General features: G+C 45.3%; 1 protein-coding gene across 2 annotated transcripts in view; it reads left to right on the top strand.

The window, feature by feature from the left end:
- RYR2 (ryanodine receptor 2) overlaps positions 1-20,062 on the top strand; it is a 298,173-nt gene that overhangs the window by 9,339 nt on the left and 268,772 nt on the right. For both annotated transcript variants that reach the window (XM_087828993.1, XM_087828992.1), the window contains exons 3-7: positions 1,236-1,314; positions 3,208-3,320; positions 7,546-7,651; positions 8,249-8,345; positions 19,156-19,230. In XM_087828993.1, the coding sequence (XP_087685119.1) occupies positions 1,236-1,314; positions 3,208-3,320; positions 7,546-7,651; positions 8,249-8,345; positions 19,156-19,230 (470 nt within the window). The remainder of the gene's footprint in view (positions 1-1,235; positions 1,315-3,207; positions 3,321-7,545; positions 7,652-8,248; positions 8,346-19,155; positions 19,231-20,062) is intronic.

Here is a 20,062-nt window from a genome sequence, read left to right as displayed (position 1 = left end):
CTCAGTGGCATAATCACAGTGTCCGCCTCAGTGGCCGTGGCATTGTGGGAGGAGACAGTGTGTTGATGGTGACTGTGCCCAGGACTGTGATGTTACTGAGAAAGGGTTCAGAAGACTTTAATAGGATCACTTATGTTTTTGCCTAGGAAGTCCACTGTGAAACTTTTTCTCAAGTAAAGTTAGACATTTAGTACATTTAAGTCAAAGTCCATACACCTCAAGGACCTGTCTTGGATCAGACTCACAATCCTCCGCTGGCCAAGAGCCTGTGAGGACCCTTGAAGCCCCTTTTCTATGACTTTGGGAGCCAGGGCTCTGTAGTCAGGAGACAGAATCGGGTTAGTTTCATTTCACATCCCCAGGACACCGACGGTCACGTGACGGGCTGGCACGTCTGTCCCTGGTAGCTCATCTCCTGCCTCCTCACACTAATGGACACCCACTGAGCCTGCCCTTGTCCACAGGAGGAGCTGTCTGTGGTTCTGGGAGTTCTGGGTGCTTGGTCCCAGCCCTGTCCCAGCCCTGTCCCAGCCCTGTGTGCAGGGCCCTGTCCTCACTGGCGGTGCACTGGGTGGGTGTAGATGGTAGTGTCTTGAGCTCAGACAAACTCATCTCTGTCTCCTATGGCTGTAACACTTATCAAGGTTTATGAGGTTGGGGTGGGGACAGGGGAGGAGGCCTGAGAAATTATCCTAAAGTTCATGTTCAAGAGTATAGATTAGGAGAACTTTTGGGGAGTGGCAGAAGTAAGGAGACAGTGGTGTTGCGAGAGTTGGGGTCCTCCTGGGAAACACATGTGCGTCCACGTGATAAACCTCACCCAGGGGCAACATGCTACTCACCCAGATCACATCTGGGTGCACCTCAGAGTTAAAATTTACAGATGAAAACACAACTGGAAGGTAAAAGTGAACAGTTTTCAAGGTTCTGTTGGAGAAGATCTGTCAGATCCGGCTCCACTCCTGCTCCCCATCCTGGAAATCCCACGGGTGAGAGGATGCACCCCGCCCCGCTCCCTGTCTTCCACCACAGCACCCTCTCCTTAGTCTTTGTGTGGCAGATGTGAGCGCATTGCCATTGCTCCTGTGAACCCGGGTACCGTGGAAAACCAGGCTTCCCTCAGAAGCATCCAGGTTTGATGCAGCAGAGAGAGACTGGCACCACATTGTGTGTCAGAGTTCCACTGGAGGGGCCTCTACCTGTGTAGTGACAGCTGCTGGTTCTGTGTCCTGCAGTACCTGTGCTGCCTGTCCACCTCCCGGTCTTCAACCGATAAACTGGCCTTCGACGTCGGCTTGCAAGAGGACACCACAGGTGAGCCTGTGGTCCGCGCTGAGGCTGGGGGCAGAGGCTGTGCTGGACGGAGCTGGGAGGCACCGTGAGGGTCAAACAGACGTGGATTATATATTTTTGAAACAAAATTGTGTATATTAACACATTTATTCTTTCAGAGAATCCAGATAGGAGAATGTAAGCTCTATTTGTGTTTTTGTTCTCAATGCTCTGACTTTACACTTTACATACTTCTGAACATTTCGACTGTGTTATCTTTTTATCTTTACAGTGAGCATGCATGACTCTGGAATTAAAAATAAGTAAAAGACCAAGTAGAAAAAAGAATGGGAGGAAATAGACCAACTATTACTAAGTTGTTCCCTGCACGGGTAGGATCGACCTGTTTTGCACACACCTTCTTCTTTTAAAAATACCCACAGTCTAAAGTTTTCACAGACTACAAATGGATCAAAATGACCAACTTAGTTAAGCTTTTAATAAAGGGACACATTGCCTTATACACAAAATTCTGAGTCTCAAACCTCAAAAATATAAATGTATTATTTCTTTTTCATTTTATGTAGGCTCGGTCATTTCCCTGTATTTTTGCTGTTGTTTCTTTTTTTTTTTAAGTTTTCTCATTGTAATAATTTTCTTCAGCACAAAATTACCTAAAAGAGAAAGTCTTCAGTTCTCTCTCTCAGACGTGCAGGACACGCACGGTGGGAGAGTTGTTTCGTACATTGAGGCTGCAGGATACCAGCAGGCAGCCCCCTCCCGCACCGGGGCTTACGCTGCGGTCCCCGAGCTCTCTGCTGTCTGAGTTACTAGTTAGTCAGTGTACTCACCATTCGTCACGTGTGGCCTTGATCAGAGCTAAAATCACAGGCAGATGATGTTTTCTTTTTTATGGCTGTATCCCCAGCTGCTAGAGCAACAATACACAGAGTGTGGGGGCTTTATAAATGTTTGCGTGAACAAATGAAAAACTCCTTTCTCTAAGCACATGAGTTGACTGAGTAGAGATGAGGAATCCTCTAAGACCCTCAAGGAAGACCGCGGCTGTGAGAAAAGCCACTCAGGGCACCGGTTACGTATTCACTGTAAACATGCTTAAGAAGCAGTATTTGCTGATTCACTTACTCACTTATGCAAAATGAATTTGTATTGAGTGGCAGAGCATTAAAAACAAAAACGCTGGCCTCTGGGGAAGCCCCGGCGAGCAAAACATGAGAGGCCCCTGCTGTTGCGGAACTTACATTCTGGCTTTGGGGAATCAGACAACAAAACAAGTGTTAATGGAAAAGTAAGCTGAGCAGAGGGAGAGAAGCAAGATCTTAGATAACATGTCACTAAAAAATTATCATTTTTGCACAGAACTTACGTTTATGTTTTAAAGGGAACTATGACTGACCCGGCTGGTGTTTGATTCTCGGTCAGGGCACGTGCCCGAGTTTCGGGCTCGATCCCCAGTAGGGGTGTGCAGGAGGCAGCCTGTTGATGATGCTTCTCTCTCACTGATATTTTTCTCTCTCTCTCCTTCCCTCTAAAAATCAACAAAAACATTAAAAGGAACTATGACCAGGCTGAGGAATTGTGTGCTAATTTGTATCTTAGGTTATAGCACTGAGGAATGGAGAACGGGCCTGTAGTTCATGAGGCTTATGCATGACTTGTTCTAGAAGAAATTATTTGATTATACCCAGATATTTTTATAAAGTATCCTTTTATAATGGGATTCTCTTTTATTTTACCCTTAGATTAATAGAAACAACCACATTTTTAAATAACAAAATAATGCATAGGATAGTAGTTTTGATGATAACAGTTGCACCCATTTTAAATCAGCACCCCCCAAAAGTATAGGGTTCTTTAAATAAAGCACATGGATCTTACACTAAGAGGCTCTGTGTTGCACCCTCCACCCCCCAGGCGAGGCTTGCTGGTGGACCATCCACCCCGCCTCCAAGCAGCGGTCCGAGGGAGAGAAAGTGCGCGTGGGCGATGACCTCATCTTAGTGAGTGTGTCCTCCGAGAGGTACTTGGTAAGTGTGGACGGTAGGGCACAGACTTGGTGAGATGATAAATGGCAGGTCAATAAAACTACCTCTTTAAAGTTTAGATTGCAAATTTTCCAGGAAAATTGCTTAGAAACAAGCCTGTATCTCCATTTGATGAGATATAAATAACTCCCGGGTAGGGGAGGGGTGTAACTCTCGGAGGTGCGGCTCCGCAGGCCCGTTTGGACGGGCTCCTGTGCGCCCTGATGCCTGCTCAGGACACTGTCACTAATAGCACCAGGTGCAGTCTGAGCAGCAATTCAGAAACTGTTCTGCAGCCATGAGAGGCTGCATTAGTGAGGTTGTGATTACCAATTTGGATATTTAAGAAAGCAAATTCTTATGTGAGAAATACTTGCCACGTTAAAAAAGCAGAAATGGATGAAGTAAGAATAGGTTGAGGTCTCTCGTTGACGTTGCATTGTTTCAAGCGTAGAGGCTGACGGTGGGGAAATGAAGAAAAGATTATGTTTAATCATTAAACGTAGATTTATTTTGTGGTGAGGCCAATATATATGTATTTAATAGAGCTCATTTAGTGAATTGTGTTTTTGCTAAAGAATAATCATTTGCAGAAGTTTGCAGATTGAAAGATGCCAGTGCAAAGTATTGTTATTATTTTATTTTCTGTCAGCTTTATTTCCATTTTGTTTAGGAGTTTGTGGATGGCAGCTTAAGACCACGCCATGGCTGTCCCATCTGCCTGGTGGCCTGAGCCGTGGGGCTGCAGGTGGCCTTCAGTGGCAACACTGAGCTGGCCCAGAGGGCACCTGGCCTGCAGACCAGTCTGCCACCTCAGGTGGAGCAACAGCGAACTTGGCAAAATATTATTTTTATCTTATGGTTGAAAACTTTAAACAAATGTAAGGTGGGTGTTGTGAAATTTATGTGAATACTCACAGAAAAGCCCACGTGTGTCAGCGGATGATGATTGAGACAAAATCAGAGTGTTGCCGTTGAGCCCAGGCCGTCCATGGGTGTGTGTTCCCACGGCTGTGGCACATCTCATTTGTGTGTTACCAACTTCAGGTTAAGTGAGTAGTTGGTACCTCTGCTCTATGAACATGGCAGTAGGGTGGGTTTGGGGGTTTGCAAATTAGTTTTTGCTTATGAACATGTTTAGTTCCGATTTTGAAATGTTTCTTGGAGGAGGGTTTGTGTCACTTGCTTTTTGGGAGGCATGATGGGAACAGGCAGGGGTGACGGGGCTCAGAGGCCTGCAGGGACTACTCTGGGCATCTGATGTCCACGGCTGTGCATCTGTCCTTTTGTAGGTGCAGAGAGGCACTGTGCACATTTTCAGGCCAGTGCAAGTGTGTCAGTTGTCAAATCTGCATTTATTAGGCACTTGCTGTGTGCATTGCTGTGACGTATTTTGATGCACGGTTTGAGTTGCAGTTTTACTTGGAAACCAGTAGCAGTAAACATGATTCATGCATCCTTCTCAACATGTGACTTTACACATCTTATTTGGATTTCAGCCTAACTATGTGTGTGTTGCTGTATAACATGTACTACCCAGGACATGCAGCTTATTCGACAGGATGGCTCAATCTGCTCTGACCGAGGAGCAAACCCAGATCTCACAGAGGCCGGGCTGCCAGCATCCATGTGCCACTGAATGCCTAAGACCATCACTTAGCTCCCTGGGTTCTGGCTTCCTCATTTGCAGATGGTGATGGTTACACTGAGCACCAAGGCTTCTGGGGTGAAGCAATGAGATCATGGATCTGAAAATGCTCTATAAGTAATAGCAACAGTCACAGTGCAGGAGGTTTACTCTCTGTCACCTTCAGGCATAAGAAAACCTGATGATTACTTAAAAGTCACAAACAATTTTCAAGCTACATTTTAGCCAATTTAACGTTCCTAGAATATGGGGCCCTTGCCTTGGTGCTTCCTGGCTCCCAGGCCTGCCTCTCACCATGTGCTCCAAGCCCAGGACAACTCTTCACTGCCCTTTTGTCCCTGTATCTGTGCGCCTCTGGTACATGCTTCCCTTTGCCACACCACTCCCCTTGTCTGAGCCACTTAGAGGTCCAGGGAGGCCCAGGCCACTCCTAGTTATGAGGTTTCTTGTTTATTAAAAATGAAAATCTCCAAAGTGGTTGGCAATAACTTTGGTATGCGTAAACACTTAGCAAATTAACATTATCAATACACATACCCAAATCCAATGTATGTGCTGACTATTTTGAGACATCTCTAAATATATAAATGGGAGGTCCAGGTGGATCCCGCTGGCTCCTCATGCCCTCATCCCCATGAAATCTGTCTGACCTGTGGAAATGCCACCTGTCCCCTAGCCCCAGTACAAGGACCTATGTCCCGGTAGGGCTGGTCTAAGTGTTCTCTTTTCTCAATTCCTGTAGCACTTTGATGACAGTCCACCTACCATTTTTAATACTGACTTGTAGCATTTTGTGTATATCACTTTCCCTTCTAGATTCCTGGCATCCTGGGGCGGGGAGGGTGTTCTGTTAATATTCAGCACAATGTTCTGTGCATAGTTTATTCAGTGAACCAGGATGAATTAACAAATGGTAACAATTTATTTATTATAATATGACGTGAGCTTTCACTTTAAGTCAAAGTAAAAATTCAGGCATTGGTGTTTAAATCATCTGGTCCTGTTCTGCTCAGAGCCATATGGTCTTATAGAGGTGTTTGTGTGTGTGTGTGTGCTGTGATTTTGGCTCAGGCCATTGAAATAGGTATATTTGTGGCATAACTTAAACTATTTTTAGGTCCAAAGCAGTGGTTCTGTGCTACTTTGAATGTAAAGGTTTTGGCTTCTGCAGGTACTTGTTGATTGAATGATGGTGCTGGATGCTGAGGATGTAGCTGTGAACTGTGTCAGACAGCTGCCAAGAAGAGAAAGAAAGAGGCACTAACGTACATAGTGTGTTGATTGCTACGAAAGAAAATACCTTCCTTGTTTGTGGAAGCAGAACGCATAGGATTTATTTGAAAGTAGTTAAAGAATTTTAACAGTCAAGGAGTCTCAGCTGGGATTATGTGTCAGAGGGACTTGCTGAGGTGGTGAAAAGGCGGGCTGGGAGGAAGAGCCGAGTCAGGGCGGGTTATTGCTAAGTCTGGTCAATCAGCTGGTAAACTTTAATTTTATTGATTGGAAAAATTATTGGTGAGATAATGACATATATGTCAAAACCGCCTTTGGTTTTGTTTTGAAGAGAAAGATAGTGACATGCTTATTTTTGCTGGTGCCCTGAGAATAGCATACTTAGACAAAAGAGCCCCTTGGGGTGCTGAGGCCTGGGGAGCTCACCGGTGTGATGGCTTCACGCTGTGATTCTCTTCGTCTAACGAGGAGGGTCGGTTTCTGGGGATGTTCAGGTATATTGAAACCTTTGAAAGGTCAGGCTGTCTGTCATTTGTCACCAGTATTGAAAAGCGTTACAGAAACATTACAGGAGTATTGGTGATGTTTGTGGAGATGACCCAAGAACACAGGTGGTGGTTCTGTGTGTGTCTGAAATTCTAGAGGCAGCAGGTGGTGATTAGTAAAATAACCGAGGCATTTGGCTGTAAAATTCTAGAGCGGTTTCATAATTTTGTTTTTCCTTACTTATAGTTTGAGAACTCATATATTATGATTCTTAAAATGATTAATTATGATATTTTAATACATTTTTATTTTTAAGAAGGAAAACCTGAAATTTGTATCATCTGAATTGTGGAGGAAATGTATCTGCCTGGTTTTAGATACCTATCAGGAAGTACCGCCATCTAATGGCTATTGTGTCAAATTGCAGATAAAAGTTCTTAAAGGACCTCATGAAGCTAAGACATTGGTCCTGTAGGTTTCACCTGCTTTATTGTCAAAAAACCATCACAGGGTGAGACGTAGAAAACTTGTTATAATTTTAATGGCAGTGCCGCTAGCTGTACAATTTTGTTCATCCATGGGCCTTAAAACCAAATAGTCTATTTTAATGAATATATTTATTTTAGTGTATTCATTTGTGTGTTTTCTAATTAGTGGCTTAAGTTCCTAACTCAGAATGAAGGTGGAAAGAGCCGAGAGTCAGTGGGAGCTCTAGTCTTTTCTACAGCTTCTGCATGTGGAGTGACAGGGTTGAGGTGGGTGCCCTGTGTGCGCAGCTCAGGCCTGGTGCTGGGGTGAGCGGGCGGAAGCAGGTGCGCTGAGACCCCGCAGCTGCAGTGACGCCCTGCGCCTCCCCCGCAGCACCTGTCCTACGGCAGCGGCGGTGGCAGCCTGCACGTGGACGCCGCGTTCCAGCAGACTCTCTGGAGCGTCGCCCCCATCAGCTCAGGAAGCGAAGCGGCCCAAGGTACGCACTCCACTCCAGGTAGAGGGCTTGTCCTCACGCAGGGCGACGGTCGTCTTCGGGATTGTGATGTGAGCTCTGTTAACGAGAGCTTGTGCTAGACTATTCTATAATGTAGCCGCATGACACAACTCAATCAAAATTTCTATTTAAAAGCAAAGTCTGGGTTAAGACTTCCCTTCCCTTATTTTTACACTGTTGTCAGCTGTAGTTTGTCAGTGTGGTTTTATGTGCCAGCTTTTTAGGGTTACTTTCCCCAGTGTTCTGGCCCCAGGGTGTTGCTCAGGTAGACTGGCATCAAGATTTCCCCTCTTCCAGGGTGGGTGGCTGGAGCTGGGCCTATCCATGCGTGTATGTTTAAGGAGGATTTTATGGGTTGGGGTGGTGGTTTCCAGTGGGAATGTCACTAACTGTGCGTGGGGCCCGGGGCTGAGGGAGCGGGCAGGTGGCACCATCCCTCTCTGAGGTTTGGCCAGGAACTGAAGCCTCCCTAGACTTCTGTTTCTCTGTCTGAAAATAGAAGATTGGACCAGTTGATCTGTCCAGCTACCAACATCTGACCATGACAGTTGAGATGTGACTGAATTTCAATCCCCACAGGGTACCTGATCGGCGGTGATGTCCTGAGGTTGCTGCACGGACACATGGACGAGTGCCTCACCGTCCCCTCCGGAGAGCATGGGGAGGAGCAGCGGAGGTGGGTGCTCCAGCCTGGGGCCTGAGCCTTGCATTCCTTGCCCTGATGTAATTTTTTAATTAAGGATATGTCAGTCCAGTCCATTAGCGTAATAGAAAGTAGGCCTCTAATGTTCCTCTGTCCACTGGAGAGGCCCCTCTGTTGGCTTCTTTAGAAGTTTTTTTCTTAATGTTTTTATTACCTATCAATAGAATTGCTGAGAAAAACTAAAACACAGTAAGAAGCATCAAATTAAATAAACTGAGTGGGAGGAGTGAACACATTGAAAAAGCTACTTAAAACTTCATTAAATGTTCATTAGTTTTGATTAATTCTCTTTTTGGAACATTTAGTCTCAAGTTCAGTTTCAAAATCAGATTTCTCAAATTGTACAAAAGTTTATGAGCTATTTTTTACTTTCCATTTGCTGCCATAGATGACAGAACTGACCGCTTTCCCTAATGTTTTATGTGATTATAATACCTCTCTTATGCTAATACCTGGCATTAGGCCAAGATTGGCGTAGCCTGGATCTTTGGAGAAAGTGCACAAATGGTACAAAAGCAGAGAAATACTTAGTGTGGTTTGAATGCTCCACCTTGCCTCCCGAAGTCACGGGTGATGTGATAAGTTTAGAGCATAAATAAGAGATGGCTGAGAGCAGCGTTGTCCGGATGGTTTATTACATGTATTTCAGTTTGGGGGGCATTTCTCATAATAACATACACACGGAGGTAACTATTATTTAATACATTTTTCTTTGTGTAATTTAAAGAAAGATACGGGGAACATTTAGCAAGTTAATAACCATTTACTGGCTGTTTAACTGCGGAGCAGTCTCTCTGAGGTCTGGGTGCCCTCTCACCCGTCGCCAGGGTGAAGAGATGCGGGGCCTGGGAAAACTCCCTAAACTAAAAGTGCTGCTTTCAGCAGCTTCGGAAGGGGATGCTGATGGCATCGTGGGGTTGGTGTAAGAGACGAGAGGGAGTTCAAAGGCCAGATGGTTTGAAGAATTAATTCCAAGCCCAAGAATAAGCCTAAGACTCAGTGGGTGGCAGCGTGTTCTGGGGACAGCCGCTGTTGAGTGACGGGCCGGATGGGAGTGAAGGTGGGAACTGGGCACGAGAGTAGCGGCAGCCCCTTTCCCACCCGGCGCTGCCCCCAGGTAGCAGGAAGCAGTGGGTTTGGGGTGAAGTGGTCAGATCCCGTGAAACGGAACAGCCCTGATGGGCAGGAGGAGCTCAGGTCAGAAGTGGATGAGTCCAGGTCAGGGAATCCAACCAGGAGGAGGTGTTGACATCATTCATGTGAGAAACAACCCGGAGAGTAGCTGCCACGTGCAGGGGATCCCCGGGGGCAGAGACCGGAGAGGTCAGACTTTGGCTGGTTTAGGGATGAAGGACGTATGAACTGTGGGAGGAGGTGCCGATCCAGGGCGGTCGTATGGTTGTGACACTGCGAAGAGATGGTGCTGAGGACTCAGGAGGTGGACGGAGGGGGCACCAGGACGTTTCGGATGTTGGTGAGGGCAGAGGTTCCGTGGGGCATCGGGCAGGAAGTCGGAACTTTTGAGTCTTTAACTTTGACAAAGCCAGTTGGCTATTGATCTCAGGCGGGCAGGGAGAGTGGGAGGGGTGCTATTCCCAGGTGGAGGGAGGAGCTGAGATTGGGGGTGATTTATCAGTTTGGCATTGCTTTTTTTTTTTTTTTTATTGATTTCAGAGAGAGGAAAGGAGAGGGAGAGAGAGAGATAGAAACGTCAATGATGAGAGAGTCATTGATCGAGCCCGCAACACGGGCATGTGCCCTGACCAGGAATCGAACCCCGATTGCCTGGATCCTAGGTCGACGCTCAACCACTGAGCCACACCCGGCCGGGCTTGGCATCGCTTTTAACAGGCTACAGAGCCTAGGCTGGCAAAGCAGAGAGGAGGCTGAGGGTGGAACCCTGGAGAGCGCTGGCTTCGAGAGGGCAGCAGGGTCAGAGTGACCAGGGCAGGTGGTCCTGGGAGCAGAGGCTATCTGCGTGATGTGTCCCTATGGACTCTGGTGAAGAGAGGCCTTTCCCAGTCTCTGGGGTGTTAAGTGAAACACTGACCAGTGGTCTCCAGACACGTAGTGGTTTCTAGTGAAGGCGTCGGGCTCTGCACGTCTAGTGGTATAGCGTGTGCAGGGGACAATCTCTGTACACAGTGCTCTTCTCTGTAAAGGGCAGAAGCATACGGATCCGCTGCTGCCTCCCGGGTGGGTGTGAACATTGAGGGGGAACAGGCCTGTGGGGCCCCTGATGGACCTGGGGAGGTCAGCCCACTTTTATTGTTGTTGTTACTATCTAGACGTAGAGAGTGTTCAGTCAGGCGTGGAGACGTTGGAGGGACCCTGGGCGTGCGGGTGACGCCGGAGGAGGAGACGCTAAACTGCATCCAGGCAAACGCTCGGCTCCTTGACTTGAGTGTGTTGGATGGAGGGTGGTGAGCAAGGGCTCCCGTCCCTGCTCAGGTTCAGAAGCCAAGAATGGATGGGCATGGCTTTGTTTTAATAGTTGGCTGTTTTCATTTTCAAATAATGTTGGGTGTCGCATCCCAGATTCCCTGACTGAGCTCGCTGGTGAGGACTCTAGCACCCCGCTTCTCCTGGGCCTTGAGAACGTGTGTGTGACCCGCTGCTCCAGAGCACATGTCCTTAATTCTTCTGGTTGCTGGTTATTACTGCAGAGAAAAGCAGGGGCCACTTCACACATATTTAATGTTGTCTGGCCCAGCCTTCCCGTGGCACACATGGTGCAGTTGGCTCCTGACATCGATCCTGATTCGATGTTGATAATTTCTGTGACGGCAGTAAGAGCACACCCCCTGTGTCCTCTGCACAGCACGTCTGCACGGGTGAAACTAGATAAATGGATGTCAGATCATGACCTGAAGGTGAACATGAGTCGGAAACAGGCAGCAGGACCCGAAGGACGTTGTCTTGATTACACAGTGAGATTCACCAATTATTTGCATATAATGATAAAATAATTCCTTTATTTTTGCATTATAGAGCACTATGTTATTTCAGATCTCGTTAATATCATTGCATAGACATTTCCCCATCTCCCTCTGTTCTCGCCCTGAGGGGTCAGCGCCTGCGGGAACCAGGGAAGAACAGGACCGCGCAGCCCAGGGCAGCCTTCTGGAAGTGATAGGAGTCGGGGGTTGGGGGGACACATAATGAGAACCTAAAACATGTATTTTGATTCATTTAAAAAAGAAGTAAAAATAAGTTGACTCTTGGACAGCGATTTGAGAGCTGGAGCAGTTCTGGGGAAATACGGAGGTTGTTCTTTCCTGGTGCCTCGTGGCTGCACGGCGGCCTGGCTTCCTCACTGCTGGTGTCCTGTGGTTGAGGCGAAACACTGAAGATAAAGCTGGTGCGTTGTGAGGACTGGTGGGTGGTGAAGGAGGCGCCCCAGGGACACTCTACCTCTGAGGACTTGGGACACTTTCATGAGTCTGTGTTCCTGACTCATGTTTGTGAGTTTGTGAGTCTGCCCAGGTCCATCCAAGGACAGTTACCGCATGTCCAGAGTTATAATTGCAGCGACTAAAATGCCCTCCAGCGAGGCGAGGGGCTCCATAACTTTAGCTTCCCCTTCACGTGGATCTGAATGTGCGTGCGGTGACCTCTGCATCCCCCTGAGTGCTAAGACACTTACAAGAAGAGCATAGATGTCGTTTAATTAACCGGAATTGAATTGGATAACAGCGCCGACCGGTGTTAAACTAAATGCATTTTCCCTTCACTTCTGCTCGGATTCCTTTTATGGATTGAATTTAGACATGCTCCTGAGTTACAGCAACACTATTGTTTTATGTTAGGTTTCTTGAGATTTTTCCAGGAAGACATGTGGCTGTAAAATTACTGGCGTACAACCTGTCTCAACAGCAGTGAAAGTCGTGAGCAGTCTGGTGGAAGGAGCGGTGGTTGAGCATCAGCTGTAGAATTGCAGCTCCTCAGCTCTTATACTTGTCGGACAGAGAGAGCAAGTCAGGGAGAAACAGGTTGTGGTGCTTGTGAGATGCAACATAGGGTTTTAATTATTGCTTTAAAAATAACTTAAATGCACGTATGCGTAGTCCATGGACAGAGACATAGTGTGGGGAAGGCCTGGGGGTGGGTGGGGGCAGGGTGGAGGGGTCAGTGGGGAAAAGGGGGAATATCTGTTATACTTTCAACAGTAAAGATAAAGTTAAATAAATAAAATAAAAATAAATGTTTGAACTGACGGTTGCCAGAGTGGAGGGGGCTTGGCAGACTGGGTGGAAAAGGTGAAGAGCTAAAAGTACAAATTGGTAATTACAAAATAGTGCTGGGGGTGCGAATCACAGCATCAGGAATGTCGTCAGTGGTACTGTAATGACTGTGGACGGTGCCTTGTGGGAGCTAGAACAATCGGGGACCACTTCTAAGTCATGGAAGTGTCTAATCACTGTGCTGTACGCCTGAAACTCATATAATACTGTGTGTCAACTGTAATTGAAAGGGAAAAAAGATAAAGGCTTGGAATTTGATTACCAATTTTTATTTCAAACATGAAATGTTTTATGTGGGGAGTATATCCTGTTCTAGATTCTGTTTGGATTGTATCTTATTACTTCATCCGTTTTTATGTGACTGTAATAAAATGTGCACACATTTATGGATTAAATGTGCACCATTTGAATTAAGGATGTCGTGCTTTCAGTTAATAAATTTTAAAATGGATAAATTGGGGAAATATTATTCAGAATTATTATTTAGGACCTGTGATTTGGAAACCAGTATTAGAGGAACATTTTTTGAGAAGCATTATTTGTATGTTAAACAGGTTTTGCTCATAAGCAGTTTTATTCATTCAATAAAAAATTATGGATTGACCAGCATGTTCTGGGTGCTGGGCTTATAAAAGTCGATATGAAGATACAGTCTCTTTCCTCAAGGAGTTTACATTCTGGAGGGGACATGTTACAAAGCAAACCTAAGTGCTTATTTATAACGCACACAGACCCAGGCGATGTTGGTAGAGTACAGCGGTGACGGAGAGACGTGAAAGCGAGGGGGAAATGGAACGTGTTCTTGTTTGCCCGTGGGCAGGGGCAGGGCTCTGTTCCCACCCCCCAGGCAGTGCCCTTGGCCTGCACTTGCTGTCCTGTTACTTCCCAGCGCAGGCAGTTCAGTCCCTGGCAGCGTCTGAAAGTCAGCGCTGCGTTTGGGTCCGAGGGTGACTCAGCAGGCAGAAGCCTTGCCTTGTGCATGCAGGGAAATGTTTTTCCTCCAGCCCCTTTTCGTATTATGATGATTTCATGAGCTTCAGTTGTAAATAATTGATAAGGCCTGAGATGGCTTTGGCACAATGAATTCAGTGTGTCTCCGCCTGGCCTGGAGAGAGGCATGGCTGTGTGTGAGCGCAGGCGATGACTGGCATTCTTGGGGAGCTTGTGCTCAGCCCCTCCGGGAGGGGGCTGGTCTGGGGGCTCTGTTTACTCCCCGGGTCAGGGATGAAGTGAGCACATAAGGCTCACCCTCGACCGCCTTGGTCCCCCCAGGTCCTGTGTGTACCTTCTTGTCCTGGGTCTGGGAATGGGATGGATTTGCTAAACAGTTTCCATGGGAGTAGGACATGAAGGGGAGCGGTTTCCTCTTCGTTGCCTCTTCTCCCTTGAGGGAGATTCAGTCTTCCCCCCAAACTTGACTCCTGCTGAGAGCAGAGCACCCTGGCCCTGGTTCGGCCCCTCATCATGGAGTCGCCACCGTGGTCGGGGCCCAGTGTCAGGGAAGCTGCCGCTGGACTGCAGCTAGAATGCTCCTCTTTCAGAAACAGTCTTTGAGGACAGAGGACTGAAATAGTCACAGGGATCTCGGTAAACGGATAACAGTCCAGGGTGTGGATGCGCTGAAGTGTGGGAAGCGAAAGAGACACCGGATTAAAGTCAACCTTAGGAAAAAGAATTTCCCATGTTTGCGCCGTGAACATGTCAGACCGTTGTTACTTGTCTGGACACATTTAGGTTATTTGACTTCATGGAGATAAAAGCAAAGTCTTTTGGGAAAGAAAGAGCTTCCTCCTTTGAATCTCACACGCCTGGTGGTGGATTGTGTTCTGTGTGGAGTAAGAGTGAAAGCAACAGGATGTGTTTTCCACTTTTCTGTCTAGTCCCATTTACTTGAGTCTCTTAATAGCGAGTAGAAGGGTTTTAAGGCTTTTAATCCAGGATGATTCATTTACATTTTATACAGATATGTCAGCTCAAAACATATCCGTTTCCCTTGTGCAGCAACTTGAATAGAAGTATTGTTGCAAACCCTGCCCCTGAGGAATGCACCCTGTCAGGCACCAGCCTCCTGAGCCCTGTTACCATCAGACTCATGGCCCTGGCACCTGCCTGTGCTCAGCTGCTCCGCAGAGCCCCTCACAGGCACTTCCACAGAAGACGGTGGAGGAGAGACATTCTCCTGTGACGTGTGTAAACTGAAGCTCCCACACTTTCACTCTGGAATGGCCTTTTAGTCCTGGTCTACTTTTCAATCACTTCAGCTCAATTCCGTGAATGCCTGTTGAGGGGCTTGTATGGTGTAGGCATTGGGCATATGCTGATTATAGAAATGACTGAGAGCCAGCCCATCTTTAAGGAAATGACAGTCTATTAAGATCTCACAACACTGCCCTGGTCGGGTGGCTCAGTTGGTTAGAACATTGTCCCGATATGCCAAGGTTGTGGGTTCGATTCCTGGTCAGGAAACATACAACAAACACCAATGATGCATAAATAGTTGGAACAATAAATCAGTGTTTCTCTCCCTTCTCTTCTTTCTCTAAAATCAATAAGTAAATGATATATTAAAAATCATAAATTTTTAATGATAAAAATGATATATTTAAAATGATATATTAAAAAGAGCTCAAAACACTACACCACATTCAGGAAAAAGTGGATGTTAATCTGGGAGAGGCCAATCACAGTCCTTTAAAAAATTAAATTGTAGAAAACATACGCCCCATTCTACCCTTTGAGGAAGATCGTTGGGCAAAGACTGCTCTGGCTAGCTCAAGAGGGTTTGAGGTCCCCCATTTATATTATTTTGGTGACTCCTGAAAGCTTGTCTGCTTGTCATTTGGAGAGGGGAAGAAAAACCATCTTACTAAATCAGCATAGCAACCTGAGTAGGTGGAAAACGACTTTTTAGGCCTGAGTCCCACATCCTTGGCTAGGATCCTTCCATATGGGAAGCATCTTGACTTCAAGTGACCCCCCAGGGAGGAGTCCCTGTTCCCCCAGCAGGATCCAAGCCTCTTCTCTCTAGGGCATTGCACTGGCTGAGGGATTGAGGGGGGACAGAGCGCCTGGGGGGTCACAGAGTGGAAGTGATCGGAATGGTGGCACAGGACCCAGCAAAGAACAGCGTGCAGGATGGGGCTCAAGACCGCAGCCTTAAAGCAGCAGCCAACCAGAAAGGGACCATCCACAGGGAAAGCACCTGGTTTTTCACCATGACGTGTTGTTAACTGTAGGTTTCTTGTAGATCACTTTTATCAAGTTGAGGAAGTTTCTCTCTATTCCCAGTTTACTGAGAGTTTATCATGAGTGGATTTTGGCTTTGGTCAGATGCTTTCTGCATTTACTGATGTGATACTTTTATTTTTCTTTAGCCTGCTGCTGTGATGGATTTTATGAAGGTTCAGTGATATTTTTATTAATAACCTGATGTGTACAAGAGGAGAAGAGTAATCACCTTTCTTCATACATTGAAGCCAAATATTTCTTTTGAGTTAAAAAATAATGATAGTTTGCCCCGGCCCATGTGGCGCAGTTGGTTGGAGCATCACCCCTTACACTGGGAGAGGGCAGGTTTGATTTCTGCTCAGGGCACACTCCCAGGTTGCTGGTGTGGTCCCTAGTCGGGAGCGTGCAGAACACGACTGATCGACGTTTCTCTCTCTCTCCCACTTCTTCTTTCTAAACATGTCCTTGAGTGAGTATTAAAAATTAAAAAAAGAAATAATAGTTCTTTGGGTACCAATTATGACTTTTATAGTCTATTTTGTTAAGATTAAAAAAAACCCACCAATTTTTAAGTTTAAAAACATTTTTCAAAGGAGAGTTGAATTCTCTCATCCATGATGCATTCATTAAACATTAAGTTAGGAATAAAGAATAATTCTGATATTATGTTACCTCCCTGCATTACAGCAGTGAAAATACATTGATAGGCTATTGTCCCTCCTGAATTCTTTGCAAACAGGCCATAAGCATTTGAATGGACAAGGCAATCCTCAGAGGCTGGTAAGCTATTCTTTTTTTTAACTGTGAAATTGGTTCTTTATTGAAATTGGTTCTTTATCGAAATTGGATGTGACTAATTACCTTTTCTTACTGTTGCGCTGTATTTTGGTGTTCAGCATCTGTCTGGGCAGAAATGAAACTAGAACGGGTGAAAAAGTAGAACTCTAATAGCAACATCCCTCGTTGCTTGAACGTCTGTGGTAGATGGTAAACTTGGGGAAAAGTTTTGCCAGTGGTACTGCAGTAATCCACTTGCAATCTATTCCATTTTAAAATAATATACTAACTTCTTTACACTTCCTTATGTGGAAGAAACAAAAGTAAACTGAAAATGGCATAATTGTTCTTTTTGTAATTTAGGTATAAAACAGTTCTGTTGCTTATCCTTCATTTATTAAACTGAGGTTGTCTTGGATGAGCTAAGTGCTCTGAAACACTCCAAATTTATCTATAATTATCTTGGGAGGAAAAATAATGAATCGTTCACAGTGTGAATATAATTTTGTATTTAGAAATAGGATTCAAAATAGGTAAGTGGATTTTCTATCAGTTACTTATTGTAATGTTTAATTTTATGTGTCAACTTAATTACCCAGATACTTGTTCAAACATTGGTTTGGGTATTTTTGTGAGGGTGTTTTGGAGAAATTTAACATTGAAATTGATAGACCGAGTAAAGCAGATTGCCCTCCTTAGTGGGGGTGGGCCTCACCTAATCAGTTAAAGGCTTGAGTGGAATGAAACCACTGACTCTACCATGAATCAGAGGGAACACCTCCTATCTGACTGCCTTTGTGCTGAGACATTGGTTATTGTCCACTTTTGGACTGAAATGGAAATATCAGGGTTTTTGGGTTGGGAACCTGGTGTCACTCTTTGGCCTGGACCTCACACCGACTGAAAGTCACTGCTGTGAACACTGGTCATTGATGCACCTAAACCCCTTAGGTTATAATGGGCAGATCAGGGTGGTTCTGAGCCTACTGTTCAATTCTGACATGAAAAGTTAGACAAGTAATCATGTCACCTCTTGATGGGAAGTAACAGGAAGTACAAAATTCCAGTTTCTGGACCTGCCAAAACAATCAGACGTCAACCTGAACAAGCTTCTAGAGGCTCATGTTGCAAACACTGTGAGCAGGTTGCCAGCAAAATCAGAATGTGGAAAGTGCTCCAGGGCAGATGATACAGATTTTATTTCAGCAAATAAATGGCAAGAATGAAAATTGGAAGAGAGGAGGGGCATGCTGATCTAGAAGAGGAGATGTTCCAGACACCGGTTTGGATCTCTTGTGTGCGTCTGATTTGAAGAAGCAACAGAAAACAAGACATTTTTGAGATAATTGGGAAACTTGAACACTGAATGGATATTTCATGAAAACAAATTATGTATATATTTCTGGGTTGTATGTGGAGGGGAAGGTAACCAGAGGTTATAGTTGAAGCTGTGTGCTGGGTGTGCAGGGTCATTATAATACTCTCTGCTTTTGTGTACACCCGGAGAGCTCCACAGTCAAGGCAGGAGGAGTATCTAAGTTGGTAAGAAGGAAGGCGGGAAGGCGGGTGATGGTGGTGGTAGAAAACTGTCAGGGCCGCAGGGGCTTCTGCAGTGTTGAAGAAAATCAAACAGCCCACTGGATTTGGGAACATGAGGGTCATTCAGTGGCTGCTTGAAACCTGTTTCAGTGGAGAAGGGAGCCTGGAAGCAGGATCAAAGGGCCTGAGAGGGGGTGCTAATGCGGGGAAAGGAAGGGGCCTGAGAGGAGTGTGGTCAGACAGGTTACTGCCTCGGGAGCGCGGGGCCCTGTGGAGATGAAGATCCGGGGAGCAGAGGCGTCAGGGACTCGGGAGGAAGGGGCGCTGCGTCGGCTCCAGTGTCCTTGAATGTCACAGGGCTTGGCACAGAGGCCAGTTTGGATAATGTGAATAGTTACTTAGCATCACCAGCAAGGGGTTGTCACAGGAGCTTTGGAATTTGAGTATGTGTCACGTACATTCAAGTAAATGTTTCTTTCCTTGTGTGTGTGAGACCTCTTGTTTGTATTTTTGGTGATATTTATACTTTCCTATCTTTTATCATTTTTTTCAGATTGTTATACTAAAATATTAGAATGTGTTCTTATATTTCTTTAAAATGTTCTAAGTATCTAGAACAAAATTTAGAACTGCAAGTATGCATGTGTTTAAATACTAATGTGTTAAACTACACCTAAAGTTATAGCTGGGTGCTTTTACGGACCCCAATTAAATGAGCAAGGTGAGTGTACTCCCTGCGGGTGGGGTACAGTGGAGGGGGAGGTGGAGAGGAAATGAGTGGGATTAGAGGAGAAAATGACCAGGGGATATGTTTACATCGGATGTTTATTTAGGGCAGACTATGCCATCACTGTCAGTGTTTTTGTTTTTTTTTATTTCCAGCTCTATTGTCTCCTCCAAAAAGTATGAGTTTCACTGTTTATCCAGAAGCTTTAGCTTGAAAAGTAGAGTCCAAGAATGCAACATGTTAAAATCGGGCTCTTTTCTTTGAACAGAACTGTTCATTACGAGGGCGGTGCCGTTTCGGTTCACGCGAGGTCCCTGTGGAGGCTGGAGACGCTGAGAGTTGCGTGAGTAGAGCCCCTGAGGGCAGCCTCTCCCATGACAGAATTTTATCCCAATCATGCCTTTTATGGTTGAAAAACTTTTCCTGCTCACTCATACTTCTATGCAATAAAAATATGTATATAAATTAAGTTTATTTTATATTTTTATGATATATGTCAATAACTTTAAAAAGTTCTTCTTTATTAACCCTATTACTTATTTATTGATGTTACATTTCTTCTATATAAATAGTTGGGTCAAGTGCACCTAAACATTAAAACATGATAAACACTGAACTTAAAGGTAAAATTTTATTGGAAGTACATCTCAATGAGATGGAAAAAGAAGACAGACTTACAAAGCAAAAGAAAGAAAGCTCATAGTTTTTATGTGCTTCATAAATTATTCAGAGAGTTTAGGGAAAGGGGCTATAAGGATTTGGATGTATTTCTTTTACCTTCTATAGTATGAAAATGACAGCTCACTAGAGAAACAAAAAAGTTAACACGAGTGAAGTTTGGAGGTGTGTCGTCTTCTGAACAGGTTGCAGGTGTTTTTAAGTTTATAGATAGATACACCTGCGCTTCACGGCCTTGTGCTAGAATAAATGAATTTTTTGTGTGTGTGTGAACAAATGAGGCCCTAAATTTGTCTCAATTTTTAGATTAAAAAAATGGAAGGCCAAGCACTCCCAAAAACCTGGTAGTCTTCACTTTTATTGTCAGCAATGTTGTTGATGAATTGCAACTACATAAATCCCATTGTTCCGCACATCTTTCTCTCTCTTGTCGTGGCCTGATGTTTGGAGTGGGAATAGAAAGCAAGGTACTGGTTTGAACTTTGAATGGGACAGCT

This window comes from Miniopterus natalensis, chromosome 21 (genome assembly GCF_054644295.1).
Source record: "Miniopterus natalensis isolate mMinNat1 chromosome 21, mMinNat1.hap1, whole genome shotgun sequence".
Lineage (NCBI taxonomy): Eukaryota > Metazoa > Chordata > Mammalia > Chiroptera > Miniopteridae > Miniopterus > Miniopterus natalensis.
The sequence above is the reverse complement of the archived record's forward strand: the minus strand, read 5'-3'. Positions and strand labels throughout refer to the sequence as shown.